The sequence below is a fragment of the Thunnus albacares genome, chromosome 6, assembly GCF_914725855.1.
Source record: "Thunnus albacares chromosome 6, fThuAlb1.1, whole genome shotgun sequence".
NCBI classification, from domain to species: Eukaryota; Metazoa; Chordata; class Actinopteri; order Scombriformes; family Scombridae; genus Thunnus; species Thunnus albacares.
The window spans coordinates 26,058,437-26,077,628 of record NC_058111.1 but is presented as its reverse complement, the minus strand read 5'-3'; the positions used below and the strand labels follow the sequence as shown (position 1 = coordinate 26,077,628).

The 19,192-nt window shown below is 40.0% G+C and overlaps 1 protein-coding gene across 3 annotated transcripts in view; it reads right to left on the bottom strand.

Annotated features, from left to right (window-relative positions):
• The window catches only part of gdpd5b (glycerophosphodiester phosphodiesterase domain containing 5b), a 44,102-nt gene that overhangs the window by 13,342 nt on the left and 11,568 nt on the right, over positions 1 to 19,192 (bottom strand). For all 3 annotated transcript variants that reach the window (XR_006403847.1, XM_044354530.1, XM_044354531.1), the window contains 6 exons: positions 15,510 to 15,683; positions 4,032 to 4,135; positions 2,134 to 2,227; positions 1,874 to 1,933; positions 1,253 to 1,351; positions 316 to 409 (listed from right to left, as the gene is read on the bottom strand). Coding sequence is in view for 2 of the 3 variants with exons in the window: in XM_044354530.1 (XP_044210465.1) it covers positions 316 to 409; positions 1,253 to 1,351; positions 1,874 to 1,933; positions 2,134 to 2,227; positions 4,032 to 4,135; positions 15,510 to 15,626 (568 nt within the window). In the remaining variant the exon portion in view is untranslated. The remainder of the gene's footprint in view (positions 1 to 315; positions 410 to 1,252; positions 1,352 to 1,873; positions 1,934 to 2,133; positions 2,228 to 4,031; positions 4,136 to 15,509; positions 15,684 to 19,192) is intronic.

Sequence of the window (19,192 nt, the reverse complement as noted above, 5' to 3'; positions counted from 1 at the left end):
TAAGACCATAAAACTAGATTCAACTGCAACACGCTGACTTTCACCTCTATTCATCAGACATCAATGGCCGTGAATACACACAAAGAGCCGCTAATCCTCAGATAGAGTCTCGAGGAGAAAACAAATCCAAGCTGTCCTGGCTGGAAAACATCACATGAGCCTGTAGGAATGTTCGTTATCTCCGACACCCTGGGTGGAGGTCTTGGCCTCTGTCTACATAGTGTTAATCATTCACCACTCTTCCTGTGCATGCCCGCGTGTGTGTGGCAGACAGTTATATCAGGTAAGATTCTGTGTTTGCAGAAGTAAACTCACTAGTTTTTTCTGCACGGGCGACCTGTCCAGCCACAATCCAAGACAGCGCCGTGACCGCAGCAAGAGCCCCGATGTGCAGGAACGGACCTGTGGCCTGGACATGATGTGAGACACGGGAGAGAGGATGAAGGCAGGACACAAAGAAAGAGAAATGGAGACATCGGTAAGGGAGAGAGAATCAGGGGTTAAAGAGAGATGACAGTGAGCAAATGAGAGAAGAAACAAAGACAGAGATGGCAGAGGTGTGGAATTACAGACATTTTCTAGGGTTAAGAGATTGGCGACACTGCCCAGAGATAATATTTATAATTTGTGGAGGCGTTTCATTTTAATGACATCAGTTTCAGTCTAATTGCACGTCCATTTCTATCACACATCCCTGATGGTGCAATAATCTCAAAGGGGCACACTAATAAGAATAAGATTGTCAGAACTCCTTAGATATTGTTTAGCTGTTATGTCACAGACACTAGTTTCAATACAGATTCAGTGCAGTGTCACATCTGTATGTGCAGTTTACTTTATTGCACTTTATAGCATATATAAGGCAACACAGATTATGTATATTTAACACAGTTACAAGTGCTTCCATTTGGAAGTATTGAAATTGCTTCTGGCATATGAATATCAGTGTGATGCCAGGTTAAAAATAGACACGAGAACTTTTCCAGATTTGAACGGATACTTCACTGAAAGTTACCGGTCGTGTCAGAAATAAATGCAACCTGATTTGACTTTCTGCCAGTTTCAAACATTGTTGATTGATGTTGGTTCTTCCTCATGGAGGAAAACTGATTACAGCTCTATTTTATACAGTGGTAAAAGCCTGAGGTGTTATGAGGAAATAAGCTGCCTCCAAACTTTGCACTTGGCAACAGCAACGATATCAAGCCATTGAACGTGGCTTTAGGGCTTTCCTGTGTTTCAGTCAGCTGACCTGCAAGGAGATGGGGACGACATCCCATTCTTGTCCCCATGTTTGATTGATAGATATCACCCCAACAATGGTGGTGAGCAGAGCAGCAGTCACCCCTATCTGTGTAGACAGAGAGGGACATAGACACAGAAAATAAAACAGACTGTTACTTTAAACACACACACACACACACACACACACACACACACACACACACACACACACACACACACACACACACACACACACACACACACACACACACACACACACACCACAGAATAGCCCTGCATGGCTCCTGGCCCTTTCACACGCCAAACGGTGTTTGGTCCCTGTATTTGGGTTGCTGATAACATTCTAGACCAGGTCATTAACTGAGCTTTCACAACTCTCCTGGGACATCACGATCCAAACTGGAAGTTCAGGGGAAGTTCAACTGATCAGCCATAAACGAGCACACACACACAGGCACCAAGCGTTTAGTGTAAAACACCACCAGCAACACACACACACACACACACACACACACAGTGACACAGAGGGTAGAGTACATATGTAAAACTCTCCCACTGACTTCTACCTCCCAATTTAAACCTCACACACAAACAACACAGTTACTCAGTCTCACATTTGGCACGTTACCTTATGAAGCCAGTGCAAATTCAACTGTTGGCCAAGTGCAATGTGACAAAGTGCTAAAACCTGAAAAGAGTGCAAAACACAAACATAAGAGTACAACTTACAAAAACAAGTGCGCTGCCTCACAGATCTCAACTTGCTCAACATCAACATGAAAACAGTTCGGTTTGGCGACACATACAGACGATTCAAAATCTGTTTCAACACAATTGAGGCACAAGATGTTTAACACCTCCTCAGTGAATATTTGATGTAGGACTGACCATTAAAAATGCAATGTAGGTGAAGCCAGCAGCGGTGGTGGCCAGGATGGGAACAGTGCCATCACTCCACTCCCCAGAGCGGTTGTAGAGGAACCTGTGGGAACAAGAGGAATAATAACATTTCTCATATTGAGTGCTCGCCAGCTTTTTGTTATTATATTGACTTACAAGCAGACACCTATCACGTACCCTTGATCTTAATGCTTTATTGTCGCAATAAACCGGCCACAGACACAACAAAGACAGCAGCCTCAGTGACCAGAGACACTACTGTTGGGCCACAGGGAGGATTCAAACAAAAGAGATTAAAGTATGTTATTGTTATATTAATGGAGGAGTGGTAAATTATTGATGGCTGGTTTCTGTCTCATGGGGGTGTCTCAGTATGAGGAGCAGGAAGGACTGTAAAGGTGGCAACACAAATATAAATCTACAATATGTCAGTCTAAGCTTTAAAGCTCAAAAGCTCAATAAGTTCACCGCTGCAAGACAAAGGCAAAGTGTGTGAGTGTACACATGTGCATTGGGCCTATAGCACTAATTACACCCAAAGCCTTATCAGTCATTCAAGGGGCACAGAGCCACAGCAGAGTCACTTAATGCTGATGCTTGAAGCCCTTTGTGAATACATTTATACTGCAGATGGACTGGGACCTTCCCTGCTGCTTAAATCACTAGAACACACAATGGCAGGGATGTCATCTCTGTCATTATCTATGAAACCAGAAAAGCAGGAAGAAAAGAAGGAAATTTATACACTTCCTATTAAAAAGGAACAGCAAATGTCTGTTCACCAAAACTGGCATCTTAAGATAAAAAAACAAAAAACAAAAAACAAAAACAAAACAGTAGTTTGATCTGCTGATAAAACTGGACTGGGCAGTTCTTTGCAGAGAAAAACGAGGGTGAGGACTATACACACAGAAAATGATGCTGAGAGAGCGAGAGAGAAACCAGAGAAAAAAATACAGTGGGAAAGGAATGTGAGAGGAGTTAATGGAAGGCAACAGACGATAAGAGGGAAAGGTGACATTGTGGAGGTGGAGGAGAGCCGGACGAGAGGGGGAGGGGAGAGGTAGTTGAAAAGAAAGACCAGGGTATGTGATATATGGGACAAAGCAGTGAGCATGTTGTAACATATATTATGTATAATTTACAACACACTATATCAAATTTTACCATTATATTACAGAAGAAGTTTGGGAAAAGATCTGACTGGATGCTTTGTGCCTGTAGTGGGTAGTTCCTCTCAAGGAGTCCCTAAAACTGTTTGGTCCAAAAGCGCTTATAGTCTTCTGAAAGGTGACTATATATTGAAAACTGTGAGTCTGTTGTATTCATTTCAGATTGATGGAATATCTATATTGAATTTGGCAGCGCTTTTTCTATGAAATCATGTGGTCACTTGTGCTTTATGAATCTTGTGTGCAGGGTGTGTGAAAACAGCTGATTACAGGTTTTATTAAAAAACTTTATTTTTGCTAGCTGTTTGTGATGTTTTATGATGTGGATGATGTTAGTTGTCATTGGGCAGCAAAAAGATGCAAACTCGCATGAATACAATACCTCAAAAATCAAGGTTTTGGCATCCATTTTTTCCCTTATTCAGTCACATAAACTCGTCCTCACGTAAACTAGTGGTCAAGTAAACACGGCACAGGGCTGAGTGATATATATAGTATAGGAAATGTTGGGCGAGGCATCGCACTTATGTAATAGTGTAATCTGTGGAGGGATGGGTGGTCCCTGCTCAGATTAAGGCAGATTAAACTGATGATTTAGGAAATCAACAAGCATGGATAGCATTTATTTACAGCCTAAACAATATGGTGACAGACGTCTGGCGCTTGGTTTGACCGGACAACCCACAAGAATGCTACGTTTGGTTGAGTACTCACCAGTTGAACTCGTTGTAGTCGTTATGAGCCTCCCACCAGAAGTAGAACCAGACCAGCAGCAGACAGAAGGTAAAGAGGAGGATGAGGGACCACAGTAGCTCCCACTGCACAAACACATACAAGTAAACATCATTAGTTCTGCGAATCAAAGATATTTGTTCAAATAAACAACAAAGATTACACAGATTACACAGTCTCTGTTCCATGTTGTGACAAGAAATGTAGAACCTGAGTGAAATTTGGAGGTTTCTGAATGCTGCCAAAACACTGGAAACTGAAATTGTATCTACTGAATATTACTAGGACAATTATCCTGCAATTATGCTTAAAAGGCTTCACAAGCACAACTTTAACTTTACTAAAAATATCTTCAGAGACTATCTATTCATTAGAAGTAAACTTTCTACAAACTTATCCTATGTTGAGCACACAGAGTCAACGTGGCTGCTGACCTTTGCAGAGAGTAAATCCCTTATACACTTTGCTCATTATCAAAGAATGACTTTTAATAACTTCTCATGCAAGCTGACTAATTACTGTCCTCCTCTGTCATGCACTTTTGCACCATGGCAAATATTAAATGGGAACATCTTAAGATAAAGACAGACACAAAAACATTCCTGGGCCATACTCAGGAGGATACATGCACACAGTAAAGCACACCGTCTGTCTTTGTCCGCGTACTTTAAATACATCTACACTTTTGCTGTGACTCGGACAAGAACCTTTTCACCTTTTCTTAAAAGCACAGAAAATTGCTCATCGTTTAAAGAATACTCGGTGCACCTAAGAGACCCGAGAAGCAGACGTGTTGGCCCACTTTAACTGTGCTGATAACCCACACAAACACAGCGCTGATAGAATAATGAACGTTTCTAGGTTAACGTGAGATAGGACTTTAATCAGCCGACGTGACTGGGTGTAGGAAAACCATACACATACACACACACATATATATTTCAATCACATTGTTAAATAAAAGCAGTAGTCAGACTTGCTTAATGACTTTAATTCTATGTAATCTGGACAAATCACACAATACGTGTTTTCTAAGAAAATCTCATCTTTAGACCTCCTGGGGAAAGAAAATCACATCACATCAAAATGCCAACTGTAATTACAGTCATTATAGATGTCAAGTGTCTACAATGTCCTCTTGAAGGTCAGGACTACAAATTCTCGTCAAACATATAGGCTACACGTTTACATAAAATAAGTAAGTGCAGTTATCAGTATGTTGTTTAATGCCAACATTTTGATTCGATGGACTAGCCAAAGCAAAAATGCCAAACATTCAGTGTGAAGATTTGCTACTTTTCCCTTTTTTTTTTTTTTAATCATTGTAAATTGAGTATCTTTAGGTTGTGCTGGGCAGACAAAGAAATCAATGTGAAGATGTCACCTTAGGCTGCCAGAAGTGTAATTTCTCACATTTTATAGACTAAAGGATTAATCATAAACCGGCAGATCAATCCATGATGAAAATAAGCGTTGGTTGCTACCAAATGTCCTCATGTATACAGTATGTGTGCACAGATGTGTCAAGATAAAAACACTCAGTTAAGCAACCCAAGCAAAGCAGCTTGACTGCACCATTGTTGAGTGTGCACAGGATCAGATTATTATCGCCTCGACCAGCTGATGACACACAGGTAAGACAGTCTGTTTGACCTGCTTATGTCCGTTCACAACCTCACAGTTTTGTTGAATAAATCTAAAAGCTTTTAAATGTATTTAACATTTAAAAGCTTTTTAAAAGAAGTTTGAATCCTAAGAAAAAAAAAAAAAAAAAAAATCCTGAAATGATTCCAAACTAAAACCTAGTTGAAGGTCATATTTGAACAGCCTTGTTTTAAGAGCTTTCCCACATTTCACCATTCTGACCTGGGTCAGACTTAATGTGGAAATCATGATGGTACACTGGTATTATTTTATTTCTGGGCATGGTTATGTCATGACAGTCATCAATTGTACAAAAAAAAGGGAAACAAGCCTGGTGGCATGTTGATTCAATCACATCTCATGTTTGAGCATAGCCTCTAAAGTGTAATAAAAGCATTATTTAAGAGGGTCATCTTACATCAGACAATATGGGAACAATCCAAATAATTTTGGCTGCACCTCCAACATTTTGGATATGTCTTGTGACAAAAGAGCACAGCGAATCAACCCTAGTACAACAGGGTCTCTGTGGGAGGCATCTGTTTGTGTATGTGTGCGTACATGTCAGGCGTGTTCGATGATGAGAAAACACAGACCCTGGTTCCCATGGTCCTTAATGACTACCTGAAAACACCTGGGAAATCCGACCTTGCTCCTGAGAGGGTACATTGTTCATCTCCCCCGCTCTCTCAACCCTTCTCCCTCACATCCTCTCTGGATTCTGATGGATGCGACCTGAGACGCCCCTGGGAGAGCGGCGACGGTGAGGTCAAAAAGTTACCACTGAAGTCCCTTTAATTAATCAGATTACCTAGTCAGCTATCTCCCAATGTCATCTCTGAGATCTGATGCTAAATCTTGTATTTTATTAGTCATAATTAACTCACGCTGCTATATTCGCTTGAATATAGCAATCACATACTGTACATATCTCTTGAGGCAGTATGATTTCTTATGATTAGTTTTATGCACATGACAAAAACTACATCTAAATGACAAGTGCAACCATCACCTTTGTCCTTGCTCTGAACAAATCAAAAGAACAAAGACAACATGTTGTGTGTCTCCCAGCATACAGCACAGTGTATGCTCTAACAGTCTTCTAAGACATAACACACACACACACACAAAAAGGTTTTGAAGAATAACTTGATTTTAGCACCATGTTCGGTCTGATGTTGCCTCTTCCCAGCTCGCTCAGCAGCAGAGCTTCTCCAGTCTGACATGACTTGGCGTGCCCTCGTGACATCACATTACCATTCTGCACGGCAGGCATTTTATTTGAACAGCACCACATGGCATGGATCGACAGTGCGGCAATAGAAATCAGAACACCACAAACTCCGGAGAATCAAGACTGTTGAAGAGCAGTGCGTCCTAACAATCACTTGTGCGTTGTTCTGATAATTAATCTGAACAGTCTTATGCTGTTCGCCCCGCGGAGAAATCACAGAAGACAAAGAGGACAAGTTCACCTTGGCAAGATTCAGAGCTGTTGAATTAGATTTAATTCGAATCAAATTATGCGGTGAGCCGTAATTAAAAAAGGTAAAAACCGGAATGACTTTTCAAAACCATCAAGGGCCCTTTCTGTGGGTGCTGTAGAGTAATGTAGTCCAGACAGCCGTGATCGTAAATATATATTTTAAAAACAGTAAACAAATTTGCTCCCTGAACCAGAAACACTGGAAAGGAGGGAAGTCATATACATAGATACATGTCATAGTTGAAGCCTCGTAAAACTAGAAATAGAAGAATCAAACAAATCGAGGCAAAATTCATTGCAGTATGTAAACACTCATTTTAAAACTTAAAAAGGACACATTCCCGAAAATCCTCCATTTGCATTTTTCTCTAAACTCTGAGCTATAAATGCTATGGACAAACATGTCTAAAGGATTTAGCAGGTCTTTGTAGAGACTAAAGAGTCAAACAGTGTTTAATTTACTATGAGGCTGCACCGAGGGTTCGCTCTGGCAAAATGATGAAAAAGAGAGACTACTAAAAACAGTGCAAATGGTGTGAAACTGATTTAATGTTGCTGACTCACTACTGCATCAGAGAAAACTGCGTCAGTGATTTAACATCTGGGAAAAGCAGGCGTAGAGAGAGAGAGACAACGGACAACTTTTTTCTCTAATAGTTAAAGACAATTTAATCAGTTACAGTGATGTAAAACTGCAGTCGTTAGCAGCTCTCGTCAGTGGTTTTCTGCTTGAATTTGTATTTTCCTGACTTTTATTGGCTCACAGCAGGTGCAGTCTAGTACAGTATGATTGAGGAAGCCAATTATATATTTATTATATAGGCTTATTGATTTAAAAAAATACAGTTTACAGTGTTTCTCACAGAATTAGATTCTATCTGTGGCGGTAGCTGACTGGGTGAGGGGGGCGTTGGTAAATTAATTATTAAATAACACCATATATAAGGTGCTCCACTGCAAATACACATGCAGCTATATACAGCGCGCTAACCTCGACAACCCAGCTGTATTTTGACAGTGTTGTGTTAAGAACATGGACCAACTTATCAGAGTTAACTTGTATGCATCGGGTTTGGACAGATTTTTGCAGGTGTTCATGATACTAACCATTCGTGAACTCCGGTTTGATTCTACTCAGGAATTCAGCCAGCCGTCTTCTCCGCGGGGAAAAGCCAACAACAATCCTTCCTCCCGCACATGATCATGTTTTGATTCAGAGTGCGTACGGAGAGGAGGGGCTGTTCACAGACGGGTCCGTTTTCAACGTGTTTGTGTGTGAGAGAGGTAAAGAGAGAGAGTGTGGGGCGAGGGGGGCTGAGTGAATCAATGCGCTGTGTGTAGCTCTACTATGAAATAAAATTTTATCCCTTTTTAATAGAAAAAAAAAATAGAAAATCAATATGTGGTGGTCAGTGTTGATACTGTGGCAGGCTACCACAAATAAATGATGGGAAAGCCTGCAGCGAATGTACAGAACATGGTAAAAATAAAGGAGACTGTAGCATTAAGTCGTCACTCTGTAATAGTGATTCTATAACGGTTACAGAGCTTTTCTGATATTCAGTTGCTCCACTTTTCCCTGTGAGGGCAACTGCTAATGACTGAACAATATATGCATGCTCACTCTTTTCCCTCCAAGCATGTTTCAATATGTCAAACAGAATCTAGGCTACTCTATAGTGTCATAACCACTGGATGGTTATTATTCATGCTCAGCAGCTTCTCTTACTACATATATATACACGCATGGACAAACACATGCTTGCTATCTGACTCATATACTGTAAACATATGATAAAACATTCATACATACTGTTAAATTATTTAAAAGGAAGCAAACGGCAATGATATGTATTTTGATTTACATCTGGTTTGCAAGTCAACCGGGGACTGAGTATGTTCAGGAGAAGTGATAAAAAATACACATAAAATACTTTCACACGAGTCATTCTGGTGCCTGCAGATTCACAAGACGAGTTGTGTATCGCTGTGTAGCCGCATAAATCTATTTTATTCAAAATTTCAAACCTACAAACACATCCGCAGTATACGAGCCATCTGTACTTTACTCTGACCCCCTTAACAGCAGTACGATCGCGGAGGGCAAGCATGTGCATTTCAAGTATAATAACAAAACCTGCACGCATTTCTATCAGAGCGTTGTTTTGTAGGAGCGCGGTATGAACTGAGATGACAAACTGATGAAAGGCTAATTAAGCATGTTTGTGTATGAGCTGGCGGATGCAAGGACTACATGAAGAACTTGTCCTTGTACCATGTATAGCACGTCACCATGTACTGCGACACGCTAAAAGCTTCTCTACACCAATGTCACAACATTTTGTACTTGTCAGACTGTGTGTTTCTGATTATGAATTCATGTGTGTTACGGTACATGTTGAAATACGCCGACATTAGTCATCAGAGAGAAGATAAATAGCAACTCCTGTATTGGCGAACTACTGAGAGATGCTGGGAATGTCAGCAGCGGCACGACACCTGAACTTGGAACACTTGTAAATAAGCCTGAATTATTATTATTTACTAATTTAGCATTTATTCAGGTTTTTTTTTAGCTTTGCACCTAATATAAAACAATACAGAGATTTTCTGTCCCAAAATAGACAGAAAATAAGCAAACTATTCATATACACATGGTAAATCATTCATGGTAGAGATTTACAGGAGTAGGCAGGGTACGGCTTTATTTCTGGTACAGCGCACATCTCTGCTATATAGACATCACACAATTAAACAACGCAATCAACTGGGTAAGCCAGCCAGACTCAGTGTGCTGCCATCTAACATGCCAACATTGTGGGGAGAGAAAAGCGTGGGATGGTCCCGAATCAAATTGCTGTCAAATATTAATCCAGACAGAAACAAACAAAAAAAAAACCACAAGCATGTCCGAGCTTGTGAAAAAGCTTTTAAACTCATGTAAACAAAAGGAATTCATTTTTTCAGCTCCATTTAGTGGAAAAAAGACAGAGCTACTTTAGCTGTTATTCTTTTGCTGACAGTGCTGCTTCTGCTGAGGCACAGCCTCACATGCCTCTCTCTTTGCTTCTATCTTCACTGGACTTGACACCTCAGTCCCTTGTCACATTCCTGAGCATATCCAGATAAGTCCCTGGCATTTCACACACGGTGTGCTGCACTGCTTTGTAATGCAGCTATACCACCAATTCACACAGTGTAAAAATGTGTGCAAATGCGAGGAAGATGCTCACTAGAGTAGAAAAATATGACAAACGCCTTCCAAATACTGAGCTGAACCTCCATTTTCTCAAAGATTTTAAACATATTCCCCACTTCACTAAAAAAAACAAAACAAAACAAAAAAAATACAGAAATAACAGTCCATCTGTTTCATGGATAAATAATTCATTCTAATATTTAATGTGTAGCTCTTAGACATTTCAACAGATGATGTTACCATTCCAGCAAACAAGTGTTTTAGGTCAGCAGCCACAGGCTGGCTGACCCTGTATCGCTTGTCCCTTTTAAACCTCTCTAAATCTGATCACTGCTCTGCTCAGAGGGGATCACACTTTTGTTCCAGTATTTGTGTTTTTATTTACCCCTCTTGCAAGGTCAACACGGTCTCTAAAACTGGACTAAGGATTAGAGTTATGTGATTACAGGCAGTGCCAGCCAGCCAGTTAGTCCAGAAACTGTAGAGATGTTGTTGGAATATCATTCTACACACTTAATTTGTGTATGTTTTGCATTTACTGGTTGCCTGGGGTTACCCGTTTAAGTTACACCACACACTAACAATTATGTATATGAGGCACAATTCACATAAATTCACAATTCACCTTCATCACCTGCCTATGTCCATGAGGGCCACGCTGACCGTATGCACCGGCTGCACAGGTGTGAGCACGTCTCCACGTGACATCCAGTGTAGTATAAACACACGACCTTCAGCAAAACAAGCCTGAACAGCCACACACCAGGAAGTGGTTTATATTTATAATTATAGCAGACAGAGTAAAAACTCTGTTCAGATACTATCTTATTTACCAGAGCACTCTGGTGTAACAGGTGGAAGAGTGAGGAGAGAGAAGGCTCTCGCAGGAGCTTAGAGAAAGGAACCACAGGTGAATTTTGTGTGAACCAGTTTAGTGATTGATCATTTGATCTGATGGGACAGTAAACAGAGTGTTTGGCTGCTGGAAATTGTAATATTAATATCATTGCATAATTACAATATGGTAGATTTAACAAACTCAGGGAAACAGCTTCAAGGGAGGTTCATTCATAATCAACATCAAACCTACATTAAGTGGACAAGGCTTTGTCCATGTATTTCAAGACATAACCTATTGCAGATTTATTGTGGATGTATGATTTGGTTTATGCAGCCTATAGCTTCAGTCTGACTAGTGAATATGATCCAGAACTACACTCATTGCTTTTTTAACACAATCTCTAGACAGGATGTGTAGAGAAAGCAGCATGATAGCAGAGCAGCAAGCCGTACAAACTGATGCTGCAGATCTCACCCTGTGAGCAAAAGCAAGAAGCGTTCAGAGGAAACCAAAACCTGATCATTTGTTAAAACAATGTAGTTTCATCTCAAGGGTTTGAAATACTACTCCTAGTGTAATATTAAGAAAAAGGTAATGCAATACCCTTCAAGACATGATTAGCCATCACACCCTCAGCCTCATCTTCTTGTAAGTCATCTCACATCTGATATATTGAAGTTTATGACCTTTCAGTCTGACAGCCGGAGGGAAAAAGAACGGACAAAGATGTGATCGGGCACACAAATGCAGGAAAAATGTGGAAAAGTTACATATTGGGCCTTTAAGTCCAACCAAGGAAAAAAGGGAAAACAAAGTGATGATCAACATCTCTACAAGAATTATTTGATTTGAATTCGGCTTATTAATCTCCTCTTCTCTTAACAATTTAAAGTTTGGTGCATGAGGCAAATGGAATAACTTGTGGAGTTGCCATAATTTCTACAAACAACTAACTGCTAGTGCTAGCCAACTGTGTTGTCCTACAAAGACAAATGAAGGCAGAGCAGCTTTGCTTCTATTTTTGAAGCCTTTGTGTGACTGAATGGTAAAGACTGGCTAAATGGAAATACTTTCAATTATTACTGAGAGGCCAGATCAGCTTGCACAGTGTGACGTGCGCCGTCTTCCTTGAACACAGACAGAAGCAGTTTCAGTAAGACTCTCAGTCAACCTGAACAGCTCATTACAGTGAACAAAGATGAAAAAAAAAGGGGAGAAATATCATGACCCACATGTGAATGAGTCTACAATTGTTTCAAGATGAGATTCTCAGTTCTCACACTTCTGTGATTCACTCAGGTTACGTGTAGCTGATACCTGCTCTTGATTAGTCACAGTTTGTTTACTGGAACTGTTAAAGATGCAGTCTTATAGGCTATGACATCACTATATTAGGAGGTATTTCTCAATGCAAAGGGCAGCTCTTTGGGTTAAAGGCACTCAAAGCTAAAAAAAGAAACATTAAAAGCTGTCTCACATGAGTTTAAATCTACAGTGACAGTCAAAAGTCTGGAAACACCATCCCATTCACTTGTACGAGAAAGTGTGTCCAAACTTTTGACTGATACTATATGTTTGGCCAAAATAAGAGTCTGAACAGAAAATAATTATCCATAAGAGTCCAAACTTTTTATTTCCATTTGTTGTTGCGCTGAACTGGTCAAATATGTACCAAACATCAAAAAATAGGACTTCAGACCACAGATGTTCAAACTACAAAAAAACATGCTCAAAATTAAAATTTACTTAAGTTATATTTAAACCAAATAAAGTATCAACTAACACAAAAATAAATAGTTAACACAGCTTTCCTCTCTCTCTCTCTCTATTCTCTACAATTTGACAGCACCCAAACAAGGTGGCACTCTTAGCAGTGGTCTATATTTACAATTATTGTAGACAGCATAATTTTGGCTCGTTCTGTTTTCGGTTCTCTCCACTCATAATGGAAACATACAAGAATGTTGAGGGGAAAAATATCCTCTTCCTGAATCAACTGAAATGGAAATGGACTGCAGCCTGCGGAGAGCATGCAACTGAATGTTTGCTTCTTACACTGGGGTCAAGACAAGTGCTGCTCAACACCATGGTCAAAACAAAGGATAAGCACTGTGAACAAAGTATGCTGACTTGGCACTATCCTATCAGTTGGCCTGAAAGACAACCACTTGCAACAGGAAACAGAGCTACACGGTGTCCACTTTCCTGCATACAGGAGGGAAAAAAAAAAAAAAAAAAAAATCAATACCTCATTATTTTGTTCTGCAATGCTTTTTATATCGTCCAAGAACTATCAGGAATAACCACCCTTCCATCTCCGTGTTCCTTGTGTCTGTTTGTTTACACCTCTAATGTAGATTTAATGCAGGCCATATGTTGTCTTTGATGGATCTGTGTGTGTATGTGTGTGTGTTGCTGAGTGACATGAATCTGTTGTCTGTGTCCTGGGTTTCTGCTTGTCTACAGTATGGTATGTGGGCATAAATAAATTATCCAACCTAGCATCTGAGTGCAAACACGCACATAGGTATGTACTGTGTGTTTGAGTTTTGTTGCAGCAACATAACCTGTGTGTCCTTGCTAAATACAAAGGTCGGGACAAATGACTCATCTTGTGTAGGCCGTGATATTTACTCTAGCGTGTGCCTCATAGTAAAAAAAAGCATTATTATTCTTTTGTTGGGAGTTACATGTAACTGTTCTGGTAGTACATCTTGGTTTTAAATTCTATAAAAAGGGGCGTTTAGCTACAAATTTGTTAAAAATGGTAAAACTATCATTAAAACGGTTTGTCATAGTATGTAACCATCTATATGTATACATTTAAATGCCCAAAAATCATGTGAATGCCAAGTTTGTCTTTCCAGACTATGATAAATGCATCCCTTATACAGCATACAGAATACTCTGTTTAGTGTTAACAACTGCCCAGCTTGTGGCTCTGTACTACACCCACTCACAAAAAAAAAACATTTGATGCTTACTATTTATTAGAAAATCTGATTTAACTAATTAAAAATGGATGTTGGAGCTGACAGACAACTGGAAACAGAGGAGTATTGTAATGCCATATGAAGCTCTATGTGGAAAGCTGAAGGTTATCGAATAGAGGACAAGCCAGCAAGGACATTTTTCACCAAAGATAATTGTTCTTTGTAAATCAATGTCGAGAGACAAACATGATCAGTATGTAGGGTATCTAGAGACCATGAAGTGTGAGTGCACACTGGTATGGATGCCAACCACAGACTGTAAGATGCTACAGCCTTCTATGTTTCTTTTTTCTCACTGGTATATTCAGTAACAACATATCTTTGAACTTTTTCCACCTCCTACACAGCCACCTTGTTATTCTGAGCTGTGAGAAGACTTGTAACAGCTACAGACTTTAATTGAATGCCTTAATTTTTATATACATGTTTTTGTCAAAAATGGAGTTGGCAGCTCATTGGAAGATGTTCATGAAAAAATAAGCAGGGACAACTGTCACCTCTCGATAAAATTCATGTACAAAGGAAAGCTATCAAAAAGCTGAAATGAATATCATTCTGCATCGATCTCTCACAGGAAAGCTGTGTCGTTATCATGGAAGATGACCTTGAGAAGATGAATCACACAGAGAATGGGACGATCAGGTCTCATTCTCTACCAAACCTGATGGGAGCACATGCACACAATTGTGAGTGTGCACGTGCTCACAAACCGGCTGTAAATAGCTTCCGCTTATGAGATGTCAGAGTGTGACACAATCAATGGCAACAAGGGCAGTATATTATATTTCCTTCTGCTTTGCTAAACCAGTGTTGTTTGAGCGTACAGTTACAAACAATTAAAAGGGGTTTTCGTCTCAGTCAAAATGTTTTCTATAGATTACTGAATGTAAAAATAAAAAAAAAGACTGATATTATGCTGCAGGATCAGTTAAATGTCATTCTGTGCCACATTAACAGGCTGCTGAACATGTATATTATATACCAAACATCATACACATGTATCTTGCACTGCCTTCATTTCAGTCAAGAAGTGTTTTTCAATAGCCGTTTTAGCTGCTGTATTCACACATAGGCTCAATCGGACATTACACAGACTTTGTAGTAGGGAGCTGGCAGGGTAAAGTCTGTCAAGTTCGACATTTGTGTTTTCACACGCAGCTCCTCTGGGTAATGTCCGGATAACTTCAGGGTTGCAGTGCATGTGTGAAAGGGGCTAATGACTGACAGCCAGATGTACAGCATTTCTGATTGGTTGAATACATCCACAAAAGGGGTTTCCACCCCCCCCCCCTCTCACCTTGGTGGTGTCATCATGGGAACGTTGATAGCGTTTCCAGCGGCAACCGTAGATCCCAGTGATACATGACAAACACAGCTGGCGCTCATAGACTTGGAGGGGTTGGTGTTTCACCATGCTCCTTCAGTCAGTCCTGCTTCCAGAGCTCTAACATCCCACTGACTACGAAGGATACTGTAAGACAATAAAAAAACAACAACATATGAACTGTTAGTATGAATGTTGATACAAGTTACTGGTTGTTGAGAACAAAAAAAATAATGTACCAAAGTTGACAATCGATATTACCAAAAGCCAAAAGTCACTGGAGTAAGATGTCTTGCACTTTGACAGAAAACACATGCTGGCTTGAAAACCACCACACTTTTGAAACAAAGCTCAGCCTCAAATTAAGACCTTGTTTCTCACCTCCTGTTTCCAATGACAACTGAGACTGCTAGGAGCTCTCATCAATATGAACAAGGAAAAAAAAAAAAAAGGAAAAATTAAATTGAAAAGGCCTTGGTGAACCAGCGATCTATTGAACATCGCATTAAATTACAGTGACCGTGAATACATCACAGTGTCACTAAACATCTGGGCCAAAAGGCAGCGTGTAGGCAAAGAAAGGGCCGGGCAAAGAAAAGGCCAACAGGCATAACAGGGATGTAATGTAACAGTCACATTTTAGCAAAACCCTTCAATTTACAGTATAAAAAAGAGATTCATGCTGCTTTGTACGGCTGTGATGGTTAACGCTGCAACAGAATCAGCGAGCAGCACACTCTTAATGCTGTGGTGCAGAGTCTCTAAAAACCAGAGTGTTTTTGTATCCATCCATTTTCATCAAAAACCTGACTTGAAACATTTATCTAGACTTCATTTCACACATGTAAACAGGGAGGCACCAGGGTGGCACCCAACCCTGCTCCCAGCCCTTCTTAATGCTGAGGAGCAGCGGAACAGCATAATACTTTTGAAAAACCCAGCATGCCTCCTATGCCTGTCGAACGCCGTGGTTGTGAGGCATGGGAAGAAGTACCATGCTGTACGGGGTGTGAATAATCAGTTTTAAGTCAGTCCCTCCTCTGAGCTACTACTGATTCAGCACTGAGACTCTGCAATCAGCTATAATAACAATAATGATATTACAGCAGTGCTGACTGTTATCACAAGTTTACCCCTCTCTCCAGGGACATGACAGAGCCTGTTGTGCTGCCGCTGCAGCTGCAAGGCTCTCATCTCGGTTCAATCTGGGGCTGAAAGTTAATGTTGTATCAAAGCATACACTCTGCATAATTAATGTCAGGGTTAACAATCTCTGCTGACAAACAAACATGATTAAAAGTGTATAAAACACAAATCTATGTTTTAACTGGTGATATTCATCTTTCCTTACAGATTGTGAAGCACAGCTAGCATATGGCTAAGTCACATCTGATGTTTCAAAGCAATCCTGCATGTTAACTACACTCTTCCTGCTGTAATCAGGCTGTCTCAGGCTCTGGGCAACTGCTCATTAGCATCTGCTGCAGTGGCCATGTTTCCTGTTATTAGTAAAACTGCTCTGTGGAGGGCGGGCCTGACCCAGGGGTATAATGAACCTGGCCCACCCCAGCAGGACCACAAGGGTCTTTGAAAGGCAGTGTGCAATGCTACTGTGTGGCTTAAAATGAAAAGTGTTCAGTGTCATACACTATACCCTGACCCTAGCTAAATACCTCCAACTACAAATAGTTTGTAATTTACAACAGAGATGTACTGTATCCAAAGAAACAGTATTTGTACCAAGTATAGGAATTGCAGAACAACACTAAAAGGAGAACATCATTTAAGGTTAGAAAATAAACCATTGGGAAGGCCCTTTTTGCAAAAACATTTTAAGCACAGTGACTGAATATAACCCCGGCCACTGGCACGGTTAATGCTGTCTCTGATATGACTCTGTCAAATAAAACCAGGCACAAACTGGATAAATGCAAAGACTTTAATGTCCTTCCACTGGTCAAACATACTACGCGCCAGTGTGTTATCAATAACCACCTTATCTTATTTGGAGTCTGTACTACTGTATTGCCCAATCTGACCGAGTAGCAACATAGCAGTCTGAGGGATTTGCACACATATCAGATCAGGCACTGCTTGAGTACCGGCATAGCTATTATGCTTGTCTGCTTATTCTTCTAAATAAATCATGACTGTCAGGCGAATGGTGGTCACAACTTTGTAAGCACAGGATTTTGAGTGTATTTTCTTCCAAAATTAGAAATGTGCAAAAATAAAAAATAAAAAAAAAGACTGCTCTCTGGGGCTCTAGGGAGGATCTTAGTCTTTCAGTTTGTTGGTCCAACAATCCTGTCTAAAAAAACAAAACAAAACAAAAAAAAAAACTTTCCATCTACAAGTCAAAATTTCCACTTGTAGTTTCATGAAACAGAAATGATGGAGGAATTCCCATGAAATCCACAATGGATAGACCCACAGATGAATCATCATACAAGAACTTTATCAGGTAATCATTTGCATGTGTACACAAGATTCACCACAACAAATGGTTTCTCTGGTGATTTTCCTTCACCTGTTACACCTGTTCTCCTGCATACAAACATGACAAATAATATTATAAATCAAGTCATCATTGTTACTGGGAGCCCCAAACTTTAATCGTGGTTGAAAATAGGTCAGGTAACAATGAACGTGATAAACAACTTCTGACTCGAGGGGCACTGTCATGTTGTCACTTGTTGACAAATTATAATGTTCAAACCTGTATTCACAGCAGTGCCTCCATGTTGTTAGCAAAGTGGTTTTTGTGGTCTATGTTGCAACACGTTTAGCTCTAAAAGCTTCTATTGCTGCCGGGGTTGCAGCCACTTGTATCCTCAAAGTCAAACATAACACACGTCACTACTACGTCAATTGAGTTAAACATCAAACGGCCCTTTAATTAAAGCTATTTGATGTGGGATATTATCATAATTAGGCAGAGCAGCACTGTGGCTACAGATTTGTCACCTTGAAATGGGAGTCTCATCCATTTTTTACTTCATAATGTAGCTAATATCCCCCCAACTCTCTCCAGGCTGTATAAATACCGAATGAAAAGCCCTGCAATTAATCTGTTTTATCAGCATGATGTCTTACCAGAAAGTCATCAGCTAAGTACGACCCTAATGGAAACAATTAAATCTTGAACGAATGAATTCACAAAGCTAAATTAAACACAGCATCGGTAATGTTCTGCACTTGATTCTTATCTAGGCAACAAACAGTGAAAAATGAGTTGGAAACTGACGACAAAAAACATGTTTTCCGTCTCTAATACAACTTTAAATAACAAATGTACGACAAATGTGCCAGATTTTTTTCTAAATAGCATTGTAGAATTATTATCAACCATCTACAGATGGAGAGTTACTGTATGCAACACTGACAAGTAAACAAAATAAATTATATCCAAAAGTCTGCAGTTGCACGGTCATATTTTGCCAACAAGGATCTGACACCTCTGACCACAGTGCAGTGCAGAAATGTGACCACCATAAGGAGTGTGGGCTGCACTGTTACACTGACTGTCTATGTTACAGACACAACAACCAAGGAACAAAAGCTGAAACTTGAAATAGAAAAACACTGAGCACAAACAAACAAGAAACAACCACCTCCCTTGTGTTTTGTTGCACATGAGATTTGAACAAATACAT